This window comes from Malaclemys terrapin, chromosome 4 (genome assembly GCF_027887155.1).
Source record: "Malaclemys terrapin pileata isolate rMalTer1 chromosome 4, rMalTer1.hap1, whole genome shotgun sequence".
NCBI lineage: Eukaryota > Metazoa > Chordata > Testudines > Emydidae > Malaclemys > Malaclemys terrapin.
Window position 1 is genome coordinate 29,517,474 of NC_071508.1, and position 18,556 is coordinate 29,536,029.

Genomic DNA, 18,556 nt, shown 5'->3' on the forward strand with positions numbered 1-18,556 from the left:
CCAATATTCGGGGCTTTTCCTTATATACGTGCCTGTTTCCCACACCCCATGCCCTGATTTTTCACAGTTGCTATCTGGTCAACCTTAAACAGAAGCCTGGCGTCCGAGCTCCCAGTGCCCCTCCCCTCGAGGGCAGAGCTAGAACCCAGGCATCCAGGCTCCCAGTGCCCCTCCCCCCGAGGGCAGAGAGGGAACCCAGGCGTCCCGGCTCCCAGTGCCCCCCCCCACAGAGGGCATGGAGAGAACCCAGGCGTCCCGGCCCCGAAGCCAGCAACCCCCAGTCTCCGCGGGGTGGCGGCTGTGTGGTGCCCGCAGCTGCGCGCCTGCGCAGAGCCGCCCTCCCCCGTCGGGGCCGTGCCCCCCAGCCCCGGGCGCAGAGGACTACACTTCCCAGGATGCGCGGCGCGCCTGCGCGTGGGCCGCCCCGGGAGGGCGGCGGGGGGCGCGCGCTCCCGCGGCGGTGATGGCGGTGCGTGGACGCGCGGCGGCGGCGGCAGCAATGGCCGCTGTGGATCGGCGGCTGCCGAGCCTCGATGACTTCGCGGGGCAGAGCTGGAGCGCCTGGGTGGAGAGGGCAGGGCCGCCCGCCGAGCCAGGTGAGGGGCCGCGCGCGCCGACCGGCGCCGGGCCGGCGAGGCGGGGGGGCCAGGGCGGGGAGCGGGGCAGCCGCCGCCGCCGTACGGCTCCTCACCCCCGCCCGGCCGCCGGCCCCGAACAAAGGAGCCGCGGGGTCCTAGCGCCGCCTTCGCCTCCTGCGCCGCCGGGTCCTAGCGCCGCGGGATTCCCCCGCATCACCGATCCCCGGGATCCTGAGCACCCTGGATCTCTGAGCTCGCGGGATCCCCCGGATCCCTTATGGGATGCTGAGCACCCCGCAGTCCCCGGACCCCACTGGATCCCTTGTGGATCAACTACAGCCCCCAACACCACCAGGCCCTGCGATCCTGTGTGTGTGTCCAAAGCACCCTGTGATCCCTGACCCCACGGATCACCCATGATCCATGATGTGTGTTCTGAGCACGTATCATTTCCTGACCCCACTGGATCCCCTGCGATCATTAATCCCTTTTGTATGTGCTTAGCACGGTGTGTGAGATCTGTTATGTGCATGCTGTGATCCCCAACCCTGCCGGATCCCCTTTGATCCGTTATGTCCATCCTGGGCACCCCCTGATCCCAGATCTCACAGGATCCCTCAGGATCTCTGAATCTTGATCCACTAAATCCTGCTACGATCCTTGAGAGCCCTGATCCTTTCTCTGGATCCTGACCACATGGATTCCTGATCACACTGGATGCTCTCTGTGATCCCTACTTGCCTGACCTTCTCTGTAGCCCCTGAAAGCAGATTCACCCTGTGATCCCTAAAAACAATGAGGAGTCCAGTGGCACCTTAAAGACTAACAGATTTATTGGGGCATAAACTTTCGTGTGTAAAAAGCCCACTTTTTCAGATGCACGGAGATCCTTCTCACCATTTCCTGCCCAGCAGATCCCACCATGATACTTGTCCTCAGCTCCCTAGCCCCCCGATCCTCTGTGATGCCTGTCCTCCGATTGCCCAGCTGTCCCTTGCACCATAGAATATCAGGGTAGGAAGGGACCTCAGGAGGTCATCTAATAATATAATATAATAATAATATATGGAGCTATACCTATCTCATACAGCGGGAAGGGACCCCGAAAGGTCATTGAGTCCAGCCCCCTGCCTTCACTAGCAGGACCAAGTACTGATTTTGCCCCAGATCCCTAAATGGCCCCCTCAAAGACTGAACTCACAACGCTGGGTTTAGCAGGCCAAGGCTCAAACCACTGAGCTATTCTTCCCCCCCACCTATCACTTGTGACTCCACACCAACCTCAATTCCTCACAAACCCATGCCCTCATGGCTCCTTGCTCCTGATGTCTCCTCTCCCTGCCCTGTCACCCCCTGAACTTTTCATTTGAATCCCTGAATCTGGTCCTCCTCCATCTCATGCACCCTGATTTTTCCCTGACCCCCCACATTATCCCTGACATTTGAACCCCCAACATGGTATGCCCTGAAACTGATCTCCCAGCCCCACCCCAGAGTCTCTCATGGTCCTCTGAGCTGACCCTCCCGGGATCTTCTCCTCCACTGGATTCCCCAGCAGACCTGAACTTGATCATGTTCCCCTTGTACCAGGATCCTGACCTTTGCCCTCCCTGAACCTGGTCCCTGAGCCTTACCAAGCCTGATCTCCTCCTGCCATGCCCCCATCCTGCTCCCACCCCTACTCCCCTCAGCCTGGACCTCTGCACCCTCAACCCCTGCATCCTGCATCTGTTCCACTTGCTCCAGCTACTTCACCATCCCTCTTAGCCCTCTTTCCTCCCATGCTGCTCTTCACTTCCATGTTGCTCTCACCCCTCACTCCCGCCCTCTGCCCTCTTTCCCCAGGGGGATGGAGCTGATAGCTGTCTCTTGAGACTTTTGCCCTTGAAATCCCAGGAATCGTTCAGAAGCATCACCATTTTGGGGGGGGATCATTTGATTTCTCCAACACAGTCTGACGCTGGACTCTGGAAAGGCCCTGGAAGTGGGGGAGCGGAGGCCGGTGGAGCTGTCCCTGGTGACGCTTCTTACACTGTGGAGCGGTGTCCCTTCCCCCTCCATTATCTTTCCCTTGCACTAGATGTAGTTAGAGCATCGTGCTTCCTGATCTACTTAGGGCTCCGGCAGAGTTTGCATAATGACTCCTGTGTTTTCAGGGATTTATAGCTGGGCTGTGAAGCAAATTCCCTTTGCAGACAAGTTCATGCTGTCGGCTAAGTTCTTTGCTTGTAGATTGAAAATGGTACAGCAATGAGAGCTGGAGAAAGCCTTGTTAGTTTTTATCTAATCTCTCCTCCCGCTGGGTGCAGTGCAGGAATCTCCCTGCAGTGGGTTTGTCCTGGCTGGCCTGAACTTACTCACACTGTGGCGTTTAACATCCATGGAACTTTTTGCAAGTTGTTGCTTTATAAATAGATGCAGTTTCCCTTCTCCGAGGCTGTTCGTTGCTGGGAGCCTGTTGGCATTTCCCCCTGAGATTGGGCTATGGATTTGCTCTGGTTGGCTTTAATTTCTAGGATTATTTTCAAATCTATTTTTTAAAAAGCGTCGTCTGGGTTTAGTGCCAGAAAGAAATGACAGTGCCGGGAGAAGGGTGAATGCTTTACTGCCTCATTGATGCCTGCATCAAAACACAGCCCCATCCCGCGAACCGCTGGTTGGTGAGAGTCGGTCTGTGTTTTGAGGTCTGTCTACAGTGGGTGCGTCCTGCGCAGGCGAGTGCAGGCTGTGGTGTCCGGTTATCGGATGCAGAGGGAGCATGGTGGAGTGAAGAAAGCAGGATGTCAGGACTTCTGAACCTGGCTCTGCCGTTGTGTGATCGTGGGCAGATTAGCCTCTTCAGGCCCAGTTTCCCATGGGGCTTACTGAGGTTTCGTTGTGTGGGGATGCCTGGGTGAAACGAGCTAGAGAAGGGCACAGTGGTGGGGAGAGGATTGTGACTCCTGTTGTTTGTGTGTAGTACAGTAGCATGCAGAGGCCCAGAGATGGTCAGGACCCTGTGCGCTGGGGGCTGCCTGGACATACACTAAGAGGCAGTTCTTGCCCTGACGTGCGTACAGCCGACCTAGCCCAGCTAGACAAAGGATGGGAGAATGGAAGAACCGTCTGCCCCATCTAACAGGGGAGAACTGAGGCATGGAGCCATTAAGTGAGTCGCTCAGAATCACACAGGGAGTCTTTGGGGAACAGGGGAGTGACCCAGGTCTCCTGAGTCTCAGTCTGGTGCTTTAGCCACATGACCACCAGTTTTGGAGCTGCAACAACCAGGTGCATCAGCTCCAACATGAGCATCCGCAGTGGATTCTCTTTCTGCCCCTAAAGAATTTAAATTAGCCCCAGCTCCCTCCCCCACCAGAAATTCCCAGCCAGCCCTGTTGCAGGTGGCATTCAGACAGTACCATGGGGCTGATTCGAAGGGATGTTTGGAATCCTGGAGCTGGCGTGTTTGCCCCTTGCACCCCGTTGTGTGTGCTTGGCAGGGTGGGGGCCGTGCTGCTCAAGTGGCTGGTCTGTGGCACAACCCCAAGGTGTTCATGGGGACCGGAATGGGAGGAGGGAGTGGTGGGAAGCTATTCGTGCCCAGGAGACGTGTCCCCTCTTTCTGCTGTTCTACCTCTGATCCTCTCCGCCTTCCTTCCCAGCTGTTGGCCCCTATCCATTTACCTTTCCTTGTGGCTGCTGCCCATTCTTCCCGTCCCTCAGTGCACAGGGGTAGACCTGGGAGTGATAACATGGGTCAGGGTGGGTTCTCCATCACTGGCAATTTGGAAATCAAGACGGGATGGCTCTCTAAGAACTCTGCTGTAGGGGTGGTTTGGGGGCAGGTCTCTGGCCTGCACTATGCCGGGTGTCAGCCTGGATTTTCATATGCTCCCTTCTGACCTTGGAATCTATGAGCTCAAGGAAAGGAAAATGTCCCAACACGTGGAATCTGCTGGATCCCCCCTACCCTCTGCAGATCCACTTGGCTGGGGGATCATGTCCCAGGGGTGGTGGGGGCAGTCCAACAGCTCGGGACTCTTCGAGCAGGTCTGGGCTAAGCCCTGGAGAATGGTGCTGGGGACAAATTAGTGACTCTGATCTCCAGCAGCCCTGGCTGAGCACATTGGCTGCCGAGATGGTCAGCAGGGAAAGAGTGAGCCCTCCGGAAGAGTTCTACCAACCTGGAAAAAGTCGGAATAAGAGTGTCCCCAAAGGGAGCTCTTCTGGAATAGTACTGCCCTTGGAATAACTTCCCCATGTAGACAACCTTGAGTCCTGCAGGATCCACTAGGGCGAGCAGAGAGGTTGTCATGCTTCGCAGGAAAAGGAGCTGTGCTAAAGGCCTTTCACAGACCCAGACAAAGACCCCTTCTCTGCCCAGGGGCCGTATCCTGGTTCCACCCCCACCTGTCATGTGGCAAACAGTCCATTGATGGCGCTGTTTGCATGTCCTGCTTGATTCAGGGAGGCCAAGCGGGAGATTCCCTGAGACCGAGGCCCTGCACCTTGTTAACTGACTGATTCTTAGGGCTCCTCAGTCTGTTGGCAGCTTGGCGACCTGCCATCCTCCCACTTTGCAAACAATTAACACCCCCCCCCATCAGCCTGTAGGGAGCAGGCTCTTTCGGCTTCTGGGTTATGGGGTTTGGGGAAGGGTCCTGACTGTTGCTGATGGGGCTGATTGTCTCTAGCAGGGTCTGAGGTGGAGGAGAGCAGCAAGAACGGAAGCAAGAAAGTGGATGCGATGACACTCATTAAGGAAGGTAAGAGCTCGTCCGGCTTCTTCCAGCTCAGGGAGCTGCCTGGTTCAGTAGTGGGCATGATCTGTTCCTTTGGCCAAGGCTCTTGTTATCTGTGAGAGCCGGGGGTTGGGGGTGGTTAGCACAGGAGCTGTTGTGAATTTGGCATCAGCAGGTAACTTTGTGGCCCTGCTCATGGGTTGAGGCTGTCAGCATCACTTCCCTTCACCTGGGCCGTTCAGACCAGTCCAACGCTGTCCGGCCCTCTCAGAGGAGAGAGCTACTAAATAGCCAACGCAGCAGGATCCGCTCCTGCTCCTAGCTGCACAAACCACGTCCCCTTTGGGTACAAATGGGCTTCACTGCACAGAGCAAACGCAGGGCAGACTTGAGCCCAGGCTGTGCCTCTCTGGCCTCGCGCTCTGTGGAGCTCTGCAGAGCTGGCCTGGAGCCCAAGCACAGAACATGGCTGTTGGGGGCTATGCTCTTCTGGGACCCCCACATCCCTTGCAAGGTTGGTGTAGCTCCAGCATTCCTGGCCTGACTGTTCCCCAGCTTCACCTGGCAGCCCAGGGCCTTGATCTTGCTTGCTGCGAGGGAGGCTCCCGCAGACATTGAAAGCCGGCCCAGTGCTCTATAATCCCCCCTAGCCTCACACCAGGCAGCCCTGCAATCCAAGTGGATGAGCCCCAGAAACCCAGCATACCGTATAGCCCTAAGTTAGTTGCTTTGGCCCAGTTGATCTTGGGGCAGGGGCAACGTGAGGGCCACAGGCTGTCCCCCAGTTTAAGGCTTGAGATGCAGAGGTTTTGGAGCCCCTCGTGAGGCCCTTGTCTCTGGATCGTCTGTGCAGCGCACCCATAAACTGGACACCAAGGTGCCCGTAGCCCCAGCATCCGCACGGGTGGCAGCTGCCCCTCCTCCGTGCCAGCCTTGCTCTGAGGGGCCTTCTCCAGGGCTGAGTGGGGAGGTCAGGCTCCATGACCCATTTGACCTTTGGCTTCTGCTGAAACTGCCTGGAGGGGGTCCCACTCGTGGTGGCGGCAGCTGCTCTGTGTCCACTGAAATCTGAGACCCACCATGCTCATTTCACACAGGCCATGAACAGCCATTGGCTGGCAGCAGCGCTGAGCTGGGCTGGGTTTGAGCTGGAGCCCCTGTAGTCTCCCTTTAGGGAGGGGGGACGTGACTGTCCATTTGCATTGGGTACAAAAGGTGGATTTCCTTAGGCGTGTCTCTTGGCCTGGGCAGCCACAGCCCCACCAGGCCGCAGGGGGCCCTTCGTGGCCTCTCCCTTACTGCTGTCTCTTGCCCTGGCAGACATGTCTATCTTTGGGCACTGCCCAGCCCACGACGAGTTCTACCTGGTGGTGTGTAACCACTGTAGCCAAGTGGTCAAGCCTCAAGCCTTTCAGAAGCACTGCGGTAAGCCGATTGACTGTCTGGGGTGAGGTCAGCAGCCGGGCCCCTTCTGAGGCCAGCCGGGAATGGGGACCCTGGTTCTATTCTCCTCCCCCGCGTTCTCTAGGCACCGACCTCGGAGCGGCTCTGGAATGACGACTCCGCTGGTGTCCCGGCCACAGCCGCTGTGTTCTAGATTGAGCCTGGGGCGCAGGGGTCCAGAGGGAAGGCTCTGCCTCCTCCGTCTGCAGTGGGGAGAGAAATGCTGCAGAGGCAGCAGGGTGGGGCTGTGCAGGAAGCTGCAGGCCACCCAGGTCCCCCACTGGCTGCACTTGGTCTGGTTTTGCAACATTTATGCACCCTTCGTCCTGGCCCCGCAGCCCTAATGCTGCCTGGTGCGGAGGGGCAGCCCTGGGGGGTGAAGGTCTAGGAGAGGAGCCCCCCGCACTCCCTGTTGTGGGGCTGGGCCTGGCTCCCTGCTCTGGGCATCATGACTGGGTGTAGGGGGTTGCAACGCCACACAGGTTTGGCCTGGCCATCATGATGCGGGGTGGCCAGGCCACGCTTGAGTGAGTGGTATTGCGAACTGGTGCATGCCCATGAGAGAGGGGCAGCCGGGCCAAACCTGAGTGACGCTGTGACCCCCGTGCTAGGCTACAATGCCTGTGGCAAGCCAGACCCGGCCCCACGGGACAGGAGCTGCCGCTATGGGGAGAGAGTGGGGCGGGATTGCTCTCTGGAATGTGAGAAATGTATGTTTGCCTAGGGCCTGGTAACGCACTTAGATCCTTCCCATGACTCGCTGGTGGGTCAGGACCCATCATTTGGGAAACGCTTTCTTAGGGGACCTTCAAAAAGCATCCCTGAGTTATGAGCTGGCAGCTTGTTTCCCATCCCAGCCGTCGTCCTCTGCCCCCCCCCCCGCACCTGGCACAATCCCACCCTCTCCTCCACGGCAGGAGCTGCCTGCTGCTGGGAGGCCCCCAGCAATCAGCGGCAGGGCGAGAGAGCGTGGAGGAGCTACCTTCGGCATCCTGGAAAGGATGGGGGGGTGGGAAAGAGCAGCATCGGGAGCCATGTTCCTGGGGTGGGCAGAGCAAGGGATGCCTGGCTGCTCTGTCTGGCCTGGTTGGGTGGCTCCCAGGTTCTGGTGCTGGGCATGGTTCTCCGGGGGCCTGCAGGGAGGTGGAGTGGAGCAGCCTGTTCGGGACAGCTGCCACCGCACTGGGGCGTCGAAGGGTCTGATAGCTGTTGACACATGTTGGACCCGCTGGGGTCTATTGGGCCGGCTCCCAAACACAGGGTTTTGCAAGCAAAGGTGATGTACAAGGCAGATCAGGCTGCTAAAGTGAGGGGGTTGCCTGTTGGGCTGACCACAGGCCCGGGAGCCAGGACTCCTGGGTTCTTAGCCAGCACTGCTGTTCAATTCAGACAAGCTGGCTGGAGATGGGAAAAGCGGCATTGTCCAGGCTCCCAGGCCAGCTGGATGGTTCTGTTAAAATGATCAGCAGTGACATGACTGTTGCTGTTTCAGTTGTCATCATTAGCCTTCAGAGTGAACGACACGCTGAGATGAATGGGGCCGTTCCTGTGGGGCCGGCCTGGCTGCAGACTCAGGCAGCCCTTGGTGCCTTGGGGCATGTTTGCAGCCCCTTTCCCCCGGGGCGTTGGAGAGCAGTGAGGGCTGTCCCCCTCCTTTGATGGGCAGGGCCACTTGTGTGTGTGTCACTGACAGAGCTTCCCCCTCCCCTCCAGAAAGACGTCACGGACCTCTCAGCAAGCTCTACGCCCGGGCGCAGGTATCTGCCAACACCCAGAAGTGCCATGCGGTCAACGGGCAGCCCCCTGCCTGCGGGGGCCATGGCAGCGCCAAGGCCTCACGGGAGAAGTCGCAGAACTCCCGCAGCCGGGCCCAGCATCCGCCCGAGAGGCCAGACAAGGCACAGAAAGACAATCTCTGGTGAGTGGGACGGGGCAAAGGGGGAGCCTGCTCTCACATGGGGGGTGGGGTGGGCTCGACACAGAGGGGTTGAGGGGAGCCTGGCTCCACTCTCATGTGGGTGTGGGGTGAGCCTATGCTCTTCTGATGTGAGAGGGGTTGGGGGGCAGCCCCACTCCGGGGAGGGTGACCCTGCTCTCCTGTGTGGGGAGGAGGAAGGGGGGCGATGGAGAGAGACATGGGGGGAGGGGCAGTAGGGGACTGAGAGCCCCACTCTGATATGGGTGGAGGGGGTTAGGGGGAGCCCCACTGGACTCTGACGTGGGGGGAGGGGCCGCAGGGAAACCCCAGCTGGCTCTGACGTGGGGAGGGGGATGAAGGGGGATGTGCTGGGGAAGGGGGAGCCCCACCCCACTTTGTTGGGCTCGGGAGATGCGCTGCTTCGGCTGTGCGGCAGGGTCTCAATGGAGACCGCGCCTTTGCCCCTGGCTGCCTGGGCCTCAGTGGATGGAGGCATTTCCAGAGCAGGGTGTCGTCTCCCTCTGTGCGTGCCGGGGGTCGCTCGTCTGGACTGTGCTCGGGAGGGATGACAGTCCCAGCCCGATGATCCCCTCAGAGGAGAGGCACAAGGAAATGAGGGCCCTGCACTAGCTCAGCCAGCCCCGGCCCCTGCCAGTGCTTGCACCTCCCATTCAGCCCAGCCACCGTGGCCGGTTGGACTGGCGTCTGTGTGCGACACAGGGGTAGCCCGAGGTACGTAGCAGGCCGGAGCACACGCGACCACAAGGCTGGTGGGCAGCAGGACCAGTCCAGGGGCTCAGAAGGGTAGCCCAGAGTCCAGGTCTCACAAGCCCAGAGCACCTACCCCAGGATGTGGCTCGGGGGCTGGGACCTGGCCCAGACGGGCCTCAGTCACCCTCTGCTGCCGGGGAGGTTTGCAGCTGTCGCTAGCGCATTTCCTGGCTGAGCTCTCGGAGCCTGTCCCTTCTCCTTCCAGTTTGTTTATGCCGGTGGTGAACTTGGAGAAGATTTCCAGCCTTCCCAAGCCGGATGGACACGGCATCAAGGTGCCCCCGAAGGCTGCTGCTGCTGCTTCTGTCCCCGGGCAGCCACCTGCCAGCTCCAAAGAGCCCATGGGGAAGCTGTCCCTGGCAGTGTTGCCCAAAGAGCCGCTTGTGCCAGCCAAGGCAGGAGTCGACTCCGTTGTGCCCGCCGATGGTCTGGACAGGAAACCAGAGAGCACCTCTGCCTCAGGGGAGAAGGAGCCGGGCACCAGCAAACCGCCTCCCAAATCCCACAAGAAGATGGCGCGTGAGTCCTGCTGTTCCTCCTTCGCTGCCCGGTGGGGGTGATGCTGAATCAGGCCAAGGTGACAGCTGGATAGGGCGTTTGGGTGGTGGCGACTCAGCAGCCCTGTGCGATGACACAGCTCTGTGGCTCAGTGCTGGCTGACAGCCGTGATCTCTTAGCGGCTCAATTCAGCCTCTCTCCTTGAGCGGGGAGGTGTGTGTGGGGGTGGGCTCTTCTCTGCCCCATGGCGAGAGCAGGGATCCTGGCATCTCCTTTTCTCTCCTGCCACACACACACCAGCTGAGCCACTCCTTTCCCAGCCCAAGGAGCGCTCCCCTGATTGGAGCCCAGGAAAATTGAGAAGGCCACCAGCCAGATCCTGGGACTCATCTAGTACCTATATAGCCCTAAAGAGCTGCACGCAGCTAGGAGGCTGTCCGCTGGGTCCCATGAGAGAGAGCCTGGGCCAGTGCCTCAAACCTAGAACTGGGAGTCAGGCCATCTGTGTCCTAGTCCCCTGCCACCCACCCACTGTGCAGACTTGGGCAAGTCACTTAAATGCTCAGTGCCTCAGTTTCCCCATCTGGACAATGAGACTAACACTGGAGATTGTGAGGCCGAAGGAGCTGTTCGCAGTGTTCAGAGATCCCGTTGCACGTCTTTGCATCTCCTGCGCTCGCCCAACTCTGCTTTAGTTGTGGTTTGGGACGTTTCAATCCACCCTGGCAAGCCCATGAAAACCTTTCCATTCATGCCCCGTTCAGTAAGCCCCAAACCCCACCTTGCTTTGTAATAACAGATCCTAAGAACTGGGCCTCATTTCTCAGGGGGAAGGTTTTATATAGCACCTGCTGCAGTTGTATCTGAGCTCCGCCCCATGGCAAAGAGCATGAAAGTTGGTGATGACAGCACCCCATTAAATAGAGGCAAGAAGCAAGATTTTCCCTTTTGAAATGGCGAGAACCTCCTGGCACAAAAGCTTGTTCCAACAGTCAACCAAAGCTCCAGGCCAAACGCAGGGATCTTAGGAAGTTTGGCAAAGACTCTAAAGAGCAGGGCGAGCTCGGGATCCAGCCAGGCCCTGTCCATGCTTTCCCCTTGTGCATCTCAGCTCTGTCTTTCTGCCCTGCAGGGAAGGAGTGTGATTTGAACAGGCAGTGTGGAGTTGTGAATCCTGACACCAAAAAGATCTGCACCCGGCTGCTGACCTGCAAGGTACTGTCATGTGTGACCTGCAAGGTACTGTCATGTGTGAGATTGTTTCCTGGTAGAACAGTAGGAGGCAGGGTGAGTGCCTGTCCCCCTACAGCCCAGCTGGAGGTTGAAGGGCTCTGCAGGAGGCTCCAGACTGACATGCCCACTGGGGAAGAGAAGCGTTTGCTGTTGCATGGCTATAAAGTGCCACCTTGTGAAGGTCTAATCCAGTGGTTCTCAAACTATTTACCATTATGGGCCGCACGTGCAGCTCTCTGTTATGTGGGCCACATCCACACAATTTATATACTACCTGTATGGCCCTGAGAATGTCACATGGGCCGCAGCTGTGTGCTGATGGGGAAGCAAGCAGCCCACAGGTCAAGGGTTGAGAGCCACTTGTCTAGCCTGTTGGAGGAGAGGGGGTGGGAGATGTAGTGCTGACTGGCTCTAGGAGGCCCCCATGGACTAGAGACACCGCTTCATCTCACGGCTCAGTGGCATGCATGCAGACAGGGAAACGTGGAGTCTCGGGCCTCTGCTCCAAACACAGGCCTCTCCCCCGGGAGGCCCAGGAGAATCTCCACTAGCTGAATTAGTAAGAGGGTCTGTAGCTCCTGCGAGCTTCTAGGCACTAGGGGGGGTTCCTATGGTGGGTCTGATGGCATCCTATGGTGAGCCGGGGCTGTAATGCTCTCCCCTCCTGCCCTCGTCACAGATTCACTCCGTGCACCAGCGCCGTGAGGTGCAGGGCCGGGCGAAGGACTTTGATGTCTTGGTGGCAGAGCTGAAGGCCAGTTCCAGGAAGGGGGAGTCCCCCAAGGAGAAGAGCCCGGTGAGGAAGGAAGCGCTCCCCGACCGACTCTCCCAGGAAGCCTCCTTCGGGGCGCAGACCTCGTTGGTTCTACCCAGCACTTCCCCTTGCCGCGCAAAGCAGCCCCACTCCCACTGTGCACTTCCCAGGTAACGCAGCAGCAGTGAACCTCGGGTTTGCCTCCAGCAACCATCTGTGTGTGTCAATCCAGGCAGACTCACTCGCCCTAGCGTAGGAGGGGGTGCTGTGCAGGCGCCTCTCTGGGGCTGGCCTCTCCCACCTTCCCCGTGCAGGGATCCTAGCAGAACCAGGCCCCAGTGGGGACTGTCTGCCCTTTCCAGCAGTGCCTCTGGCACATAGATCCCCCCAGCCTAACCCCATCCCTCTGCAGCTTTAACCTGTAGGCCCCCAGAGACGACAGTTCTCACTCCTCTGCCTCTCATTGGGTTCAGGTCCAGGGTTTCCTCAGAGAGCGACCTGGAGGAGCCGTCCACGACCTGTGGCGACAGAGACCCCGGGCTCTACCCCTTCCCTGTGCCCAAGGGCAGTAGCCGGGTATCGAGTGACGAGAGCGAGGACGACATGGCCGAGGAATCCCACAGGCTGGACTGTCATTATGCAACACAGCCACCACGGCCTCAGGCGGTGAGTGCTTGGCATGAGGTGGGGTGAGTCTCTGCCCCTCTCTGTGCAGAGACCAGTGCCCCCTGGTGGCACTGGGGACAATGACCTGTCTAGTGATTCTCAGGCCAGTTTGTCAGCATCCTGCTCCGACAGAGGTGCTTGGATCTCAGAATCCAGCTGGCACCCGTGCAGAGTTGCCACATTTGGGGCGGGGAAGGAGATAGGGGATTGGGGATCCAGCCGACAGTCCGTCCTCTCTGCCATGCTATGGGCTGGGCTCCTGACCCACAGCAGGGTGCTGCTATGTGGTTTACAGGGGTCTCGGCCTCCCTGATGGCTCTCTCCCCTTCCTCTCTTAATCCCAACCAGTTCTGCACCTTCGGAAGCCGCTTGGTCAGCCCTGGGTGTTACGTGTTCAACCGACGGCTGGACCGGTTCTGCTCAGCCCTCAGCTCCATGTTGGAGAGACACCTCAGCTCACACATGTGGAAGTGAGTGTCCTGCTGGGGGAGGCAGCGCCTGGGCCAGGGTGGGGCGGGTGTATCTGCGCCTAGCCCAGGCGGTGGGGGTGGGGTGCCTGGGAATGTGGGAGGAAATCGTTCCCGGCTCACATGTTGAGATAAGAGACTGCCCGAGTGGCACCTGCCCCTGCTCAGCTCCTGTGGGGATTGCCTTCCCCTGTGGTGGGGACAGCTGAGCACTGGGCTAGACAGTTGGCAGTTCCCAGTCCAGCCACTCCCCTCCTCAGCCAGCTTCCAAAGGGTGGGGTGAGCATCAGCACCTCTGCCTCCCATCTTCGGCCTAGAACCGGGGTGGCATTGGGTGCGATTGACCTTCAGTCTTTTGGGAAGCCCATGCAGACGTGTGTGGGCAGAGAAAACGCATGGTAAGATCTCCAGCCGTTCATGGGGGAAGCTCACCCTACATGCATGAGGGGGTGTCGTGACCCCATTATTGTAACCGAGGCAGGCTGCAGAGGAAGCCTTGGGGGACCCCAGGAAGCACTGAGGAGGCAGTTTTCAGGAAGGGAGGTCAGCTGATGTGTCAATCACTTTTGTTCCTTTCAGCCTTGCTAAATTTAGAGGGTGGCTTCTATTTCAGTCTGTACGGTAATGCCTGCCCCTGCCCCCCTTCCCTTCTGCCTGCAGTGGGAGCGGCTGGTGGGGTCCCTCCATGCCCTTCAGAGCATCTGGGGGAGCGAGAGATGATGGCCATTGGGAGCGGAACCCCAAGTAGAGTGGTAGCATGTTAAGAGGTTACAGCAGGCACTGGGGAGCCAGGATACCTGCGTTCTATTTGTAGCTCAGTCACTGACTTACTGAGTAACCTGAGCCAGCCCGTTTACTGCTTTGTGCCTCAGTTTCCCCATCTGTATAACAGGGGTAACATCCCCAGTCTGTTGGGGGAGCCGAGGCTGGGCTAGCGTTCAGAATGTGCTTTGAGATCTCAGCGGCAGGGAATATTAAGAGCAGGATCCTTATAAAGTGCTTTGCCAGGAACGTAAATAATTCCTATTAACATTTATCGCGCTGGTTAACACCTCCCTGGCCTGTTCCTAACCCACACCCCCAAATCCCCACCACCTGCAGTGATGCTAAGTCCCGGCTTCCTCCAGCAGGGGGGGCTGGAGCACAGGGCTTGATGCATGGCCCTGATAGACAGGTGCATGAGAGAGACAGCCGGGGATCAGACGGGGAGGAAAGAGCCCAGGGAGGATGGGGGTCAGAGTAGGGAGGAGATGGTGGGGACTAGAGGAGGAGGCATCTTGGGATTGGAAGGGTGATGGGGCCAGGGGTGAGGTGGGACATGGCCTGGGATCAGATGGGGGAAGCGACAGCCTGGGGTTGGATGGGGAAAGGGCAGGTGGGTGGGGTGTGGGGGAGGCAGCCTGGGATCTGATGGGTGAAGGGGCTGGCAGTTGTTGGAGACAGCCCGGGATTGGATAGGAGAAGGGCAGGTGGATGGGGTGTGGGGGGAGAATGCCTCAGATTGGATGTGGGAGAGGCCAGAGATTGGATGGGGCAGGGCAGGGGGGTGGGGAGTGCTGGGAGACAGCCTGGGATCGGATGTGGGAGGGGGCTGGCAGGCGCTGCAGATCAGATGGGGGAAGGGCAGGAGGTGGGGATGCAGGACATGGTCTGGGAACAGATGGGGGAAGGGCAGGTGGGAGAGATGAGTGGGGGACAGCCGGGATCAGATGGGGGAGAGGCTGGGGGGTGGGATTTGTGGGTGTCGTTTAAATAAGCAGCAGCCTCTCCCCCTACCTTTCTGATTCCGCTTCATTGGCCTCACCAGGAAGATCCCTCCAGCTGCTGACCCCCAGCTGCACCCAGCCCCATCGCCCGCCGGCCCGGGCTCCTCCACATCCAGCACTTCCCAGATCGGCAGCTCCTCGCTGGCGTGCAGCCTTCCCCACGGCGCCCCCGGGAGGACCTCCTTGTCCTGTACAGCAACGGCTGCCAGGGAGAGCCGCGGCCACCTCAGCCTGAGCTACACGGTGGGCTCGCCCCACGCCGCGGCCGCCTGCAGCCAGTCAGACTGCACGGGAGGGAGCCAGTCCATCACCTCCCCGCTCCCGGCCAATACCCCCTCGCCATCCTTCAGCAAGTTGCCTTCCACCAAGGCCAGCAAGTCCTCCAAAGCCAAGGAGCCAGCGGGTGGCGGGGAGCCAGAGGCCTCGGCCCGAAAGCGCAAGCAGCCTCTGGGCGCCGCCACTGGCCCCCCATACAAACGGACCTGCCTCCTGGACCCGGGCAAGGGCAAGGTGGCCAGCTGCCAGGTCCCCCACCCGCCTGCAAAGACCAAACCCTCCCTGGGCTCCCCCTCTGCCGCCTCCCTCAACGGTGCCATCTCACCAGGCTCCAGAGTCAAGCGGGCCGGCCACCTGGACTGCAGGGCTCCCGGCCACCCTCAAGTCAAAGCCTCCCAACTGGAGAACCGGGGCTCCCCCCTGAACGGGCCGAAAGCACTGCAGGCCAACTGCCTCTCGGACGAGGAGGCCAAGAAGCGCAAGAACGCGGCCACCTACTGCAGGCCGGTGAAGGCCAAGCACCCCGCCGCTGCCTCCGACTCAGGCTGCGCTGTGCGGAGGAAGAAGGCCGTTGCCTCTCTGGGCTTCGAGGAGAAGCGGAACGCACTGAAGGTACGTGTTCCCCCCCCCCCCCCACCACCACCACCACTCCCCACCACTGTGCACCCCCACAGCGGGCTGATCTTCCTGCCCTGCCCATCAACAATGCAGTGGGCCTCTGGGTCTCCCCCTGCTGCTCTGTCGTCCCCACCACTCCATAGCAGTTCTTTTCCCAAAGTCCCCCTCCCCATCCTCGTGGCTGCGTCCTGGGGTCTGCAGCGCCTTCCCAGATGGACCCCGTGGTTCATGGGGCCCTTCTGAGCTCTGCGGGGCTGGACCAGGCTGCAGAGGTCTGAGCAGAGCGGACACAGAGAGTAGCTGCCACAGGATGAGAGCCCTTCCCTGGGGCACTGCCTGGCAAGCAGGCTCCTTGAAGCCCAGACAGCTGGCAGCTCATCCCCTGGCCACCAGACAGTACAGGTCCCCAGCATGAGACGGGTTAATAGGATTATGGTTACGTGCAAAGTGGTCTGTATTCCAAGCACTCTTCGGAGGTGTCACATCCCCAGCGGTTGGCGCTGTTGGGAGTTGGCTGGGGGGAGTGCCCACAGCTACTCCCTCCAAGCAGGGGCTCAGGCTGAGGACAGCCAGCAGGACATGCTTTTCCCAGTAGGAGGTGCTGTGGAACTGAGGCAGAGGCCTTGCCTTGCGGGAGCTCACAGCACTGCAGAGAATGGTCCTGGCTGTTGGGAAGGATTGTGGCCTCTCCTAACGGGAGGCATGTAGGTCATGACTGGTGTGGGACGGGTACATGACCAGTACCCCCGGTCTGTGGGGTGAGAACACGGCTGATCAGTTTCTGAACTCTGCCAAGAAACAGTTCTGTTCCCACCTCTGCCCCAGACTCGCTGGGTGAATTGCTTCCCCTCTCTGGGCCTCAGTTTCCCCGTCCATAAAATGGGGAGAATGATCTTGACCTGCTTCTCAGGGGTTGTGAGCTTTGATGTGCTGATCTGCTCTGAAAGGTGAAACATCCCCCCTGTACTCAGCCGACCTGCTTTCTGGCTGTGTGCATCACAGCTGCTGGCTTCTTGGTGTCATTATGTTTCTACTGCTTGTGACTCCCATTAGCCCTGCAGGGTAGAGTCTATTCCTGTTAGACCTGTGGGGCCAGCCCGGCCACCGGAAAGAGTCTGTTCCTTTTTGTGCATTAACAGAATCAGTCAGTGACCTCTGTGAAAACCCACTAGGGGTCACTTAACTTGGCCTGTCGAACCTTTATTACTGATGATGTGCAACAAAGATGCAGCTGGATTCTCAGGTCCCTGGGGAAGTTTGCCGGGGAGGGAATCACCATTTTATGGGAGGAGGCACATTCGCTGGGAAGTTGCTGATCTTAACAAGGGCCACACGATGGCATTTCCAGCAGCACAGGGCATGCTGCACTTCTCTGAAGGGCTCTGGCACTGAGAGCTCTTATTCAGCTATTCAGATGCAAACACAAGAGTGTGCTTTTATTATAAGTAGACGCCAATTAGACACAGCCCTTGGGCTCCTGACAAGTCGCCCTAGTCCCTGAGCCCCTGCGGCGGGGGAACATTGGCCCTCCGCGCTCGTCTGTTCTGCTCCTTTGTTCCGCTGTGCTGACCCCCTGTCCTCTTGTCTCCTTGCAGTCGAAAGCGCATTAACAAGCAAGTGCCTGTGCGATGCAGACGGAGCCATCGGTCCTGAGGACTGGGAGGCCCTGGGTCGGATTCAGAGGCCACTGCTTTTTATAACTTTATATTATTTTTTTTAAAAGAAAAAAAAAAACTCTATAAAAATACCTCAAGACTCTTTTCCTGTTCTGTTGCTGCTAAAAAAACCTGAACGAACAAAATCCCAAGGGGGAAAAAAAAATCCAGACGCAAACCCAATCCACACCTGGGAGGAGGTTTGAAGTGGATGGACTGGACCGAGGAGGCAGCCACACAGCCGGCCTGGGATATTTATAAGAATTATTATTGCTGTTTTTGTTTCTTTTTTAAAAAAAGAAAAATCAGTATTGAAAGGGTGGTTTGGCCTGTGGCGTTCAGCGTGGGGGGGGGGGTGGGAGGGGCAGGCGCCCCCTCCTGGCAGGGCCAGGAAGCGGATTTTCCAGCCAGCTACATGTGGGGGTAAGATCCCTCTGCAGGCCGTGCCCTGGTGTGCATGTCATCGCTCATTGCTGCTAGTGCCCTGACATATGCCTGGTGCATGGGTGGCTCCCCCTGCTGGCAGTGCCCTGACGTGTAGGCACTTCCCTTCTCCCAAAGCTGTGCTTGGTGACGCAAGCGTTTTCGCTGCTCCGGAACGGGGCTTATGTCAGGATCATGCAGTGTTCATGCCGGTCCTTTAGTGCAATGTCTTGGGCTAATTCATGAGGCCTCTGTTTTTCTGATTCCCTCTGGTGTTCATTATGCCTGGCCCGATTTCTATCTCAGTGCCCCGTTCCTGTTCTAACCCTGCTCAGCAACTGGCACCCAGTGAAGTGGTTGTGTGATAGACAGGAATACCCCACCCCGACGGGACAGCCCTGAACCGGCACCCATGTTCTTGTCTAACTCTCCTCCAGCTCATGTCTTCGTTTGTGAAGATTACTACCTTGCACTGTCCTTAGGACCAGAAGGGTGGCTTGAGCCAGTTGTGGTGTGGCTGAGAATCATATCTGCTGCTTGGCCAATGCTGTGCTGGTCCAACCCCCCAAGTCTATTATTATGAATTATTTGTTGTATTGGGCTAATGGCTCAAGGCCCCGATAGGCTGGGCATTGTACAAATCCATGGTTAGAGACAGTCCCTGCCCCAATCTCAACTAGACAAAGGGTGGGAAGAAAAACAGGCACATAGAGAGTAAAAGTGACTTGCCCAAGGTCATCCAGCAGCCAAGTGGCAAAGCTGGGAATAG

General features: G+C 58.7%; 1 protein-coding gene across 2 annotated transcripts; it reads left to right on the plus strand.

The window, feature by feature from the left end:
• Nucleotides 1–463: 463 nt before the first annotated feature.
• ATXN7L2 (ataxin 7 like 2) lies at nucleotides 464–17,398 on the plus strand. 2 transcript variants are annotated; one of them, XM_054025393.1, is made up of 11 exons: nucleotides 464–596; nucleotides 5,252–5,323; nucleotides 6,620–6,724; nucleotides 8,456–8,660; nucleotides 9,637–9,950; nucleotides 11,062–11,144; nucleotides 11,842–12,086; nucleotides 12,390–12,582; nucleotides 12,931–13,052; nucleotides 14,857–15,703; nucleotides 17,305–17,398. In XM_054025393.1, exons 1-11 carry the CDS (start codon nucleotides 464–466, stop codon nucleotides 17,317–17,319), a joined length of 2,334 nt encoding a protein of 777 aa, XP_053881368.1. In that variant the 3' UTR covers nucleotides 17,320–17,398. The 2 variants fall into 2 exon arrangements, with proteins under 2 accessions (XP_053881368.1, XP_053881369.1); XM_054025394.1 differs by having other exon boundaries at nucleotides 5,255–5,323.
• The last annotated feature ends 1,158 nt before the right edge of the window (nucleotides 17,399–18,556 follow it).

Coding starts and splice junctions, on each gene's coding strand:
- ATXN7L2 (XM_054025393.1), top strand. CDS start 464: ATGGCGGTGCGTGGACGCGCGGCGGCGGCGGCAGCAATGGCCGCTGTG. Junction 5,324..6,619: donor GATGACACTCATTAAGGAAG/GTAAGAGCTCGT, acceptor TTGCCCTGGCAG/ACATGTCTATCTTTGGGCAC. Junction 9,951..11,061: donor ATCCCACAAGAAGATGGCGC/GTGAGTCCTGCT, acceptor TCTGCCCTGCAG/GGAAGGAGTGTGATTTGAAC.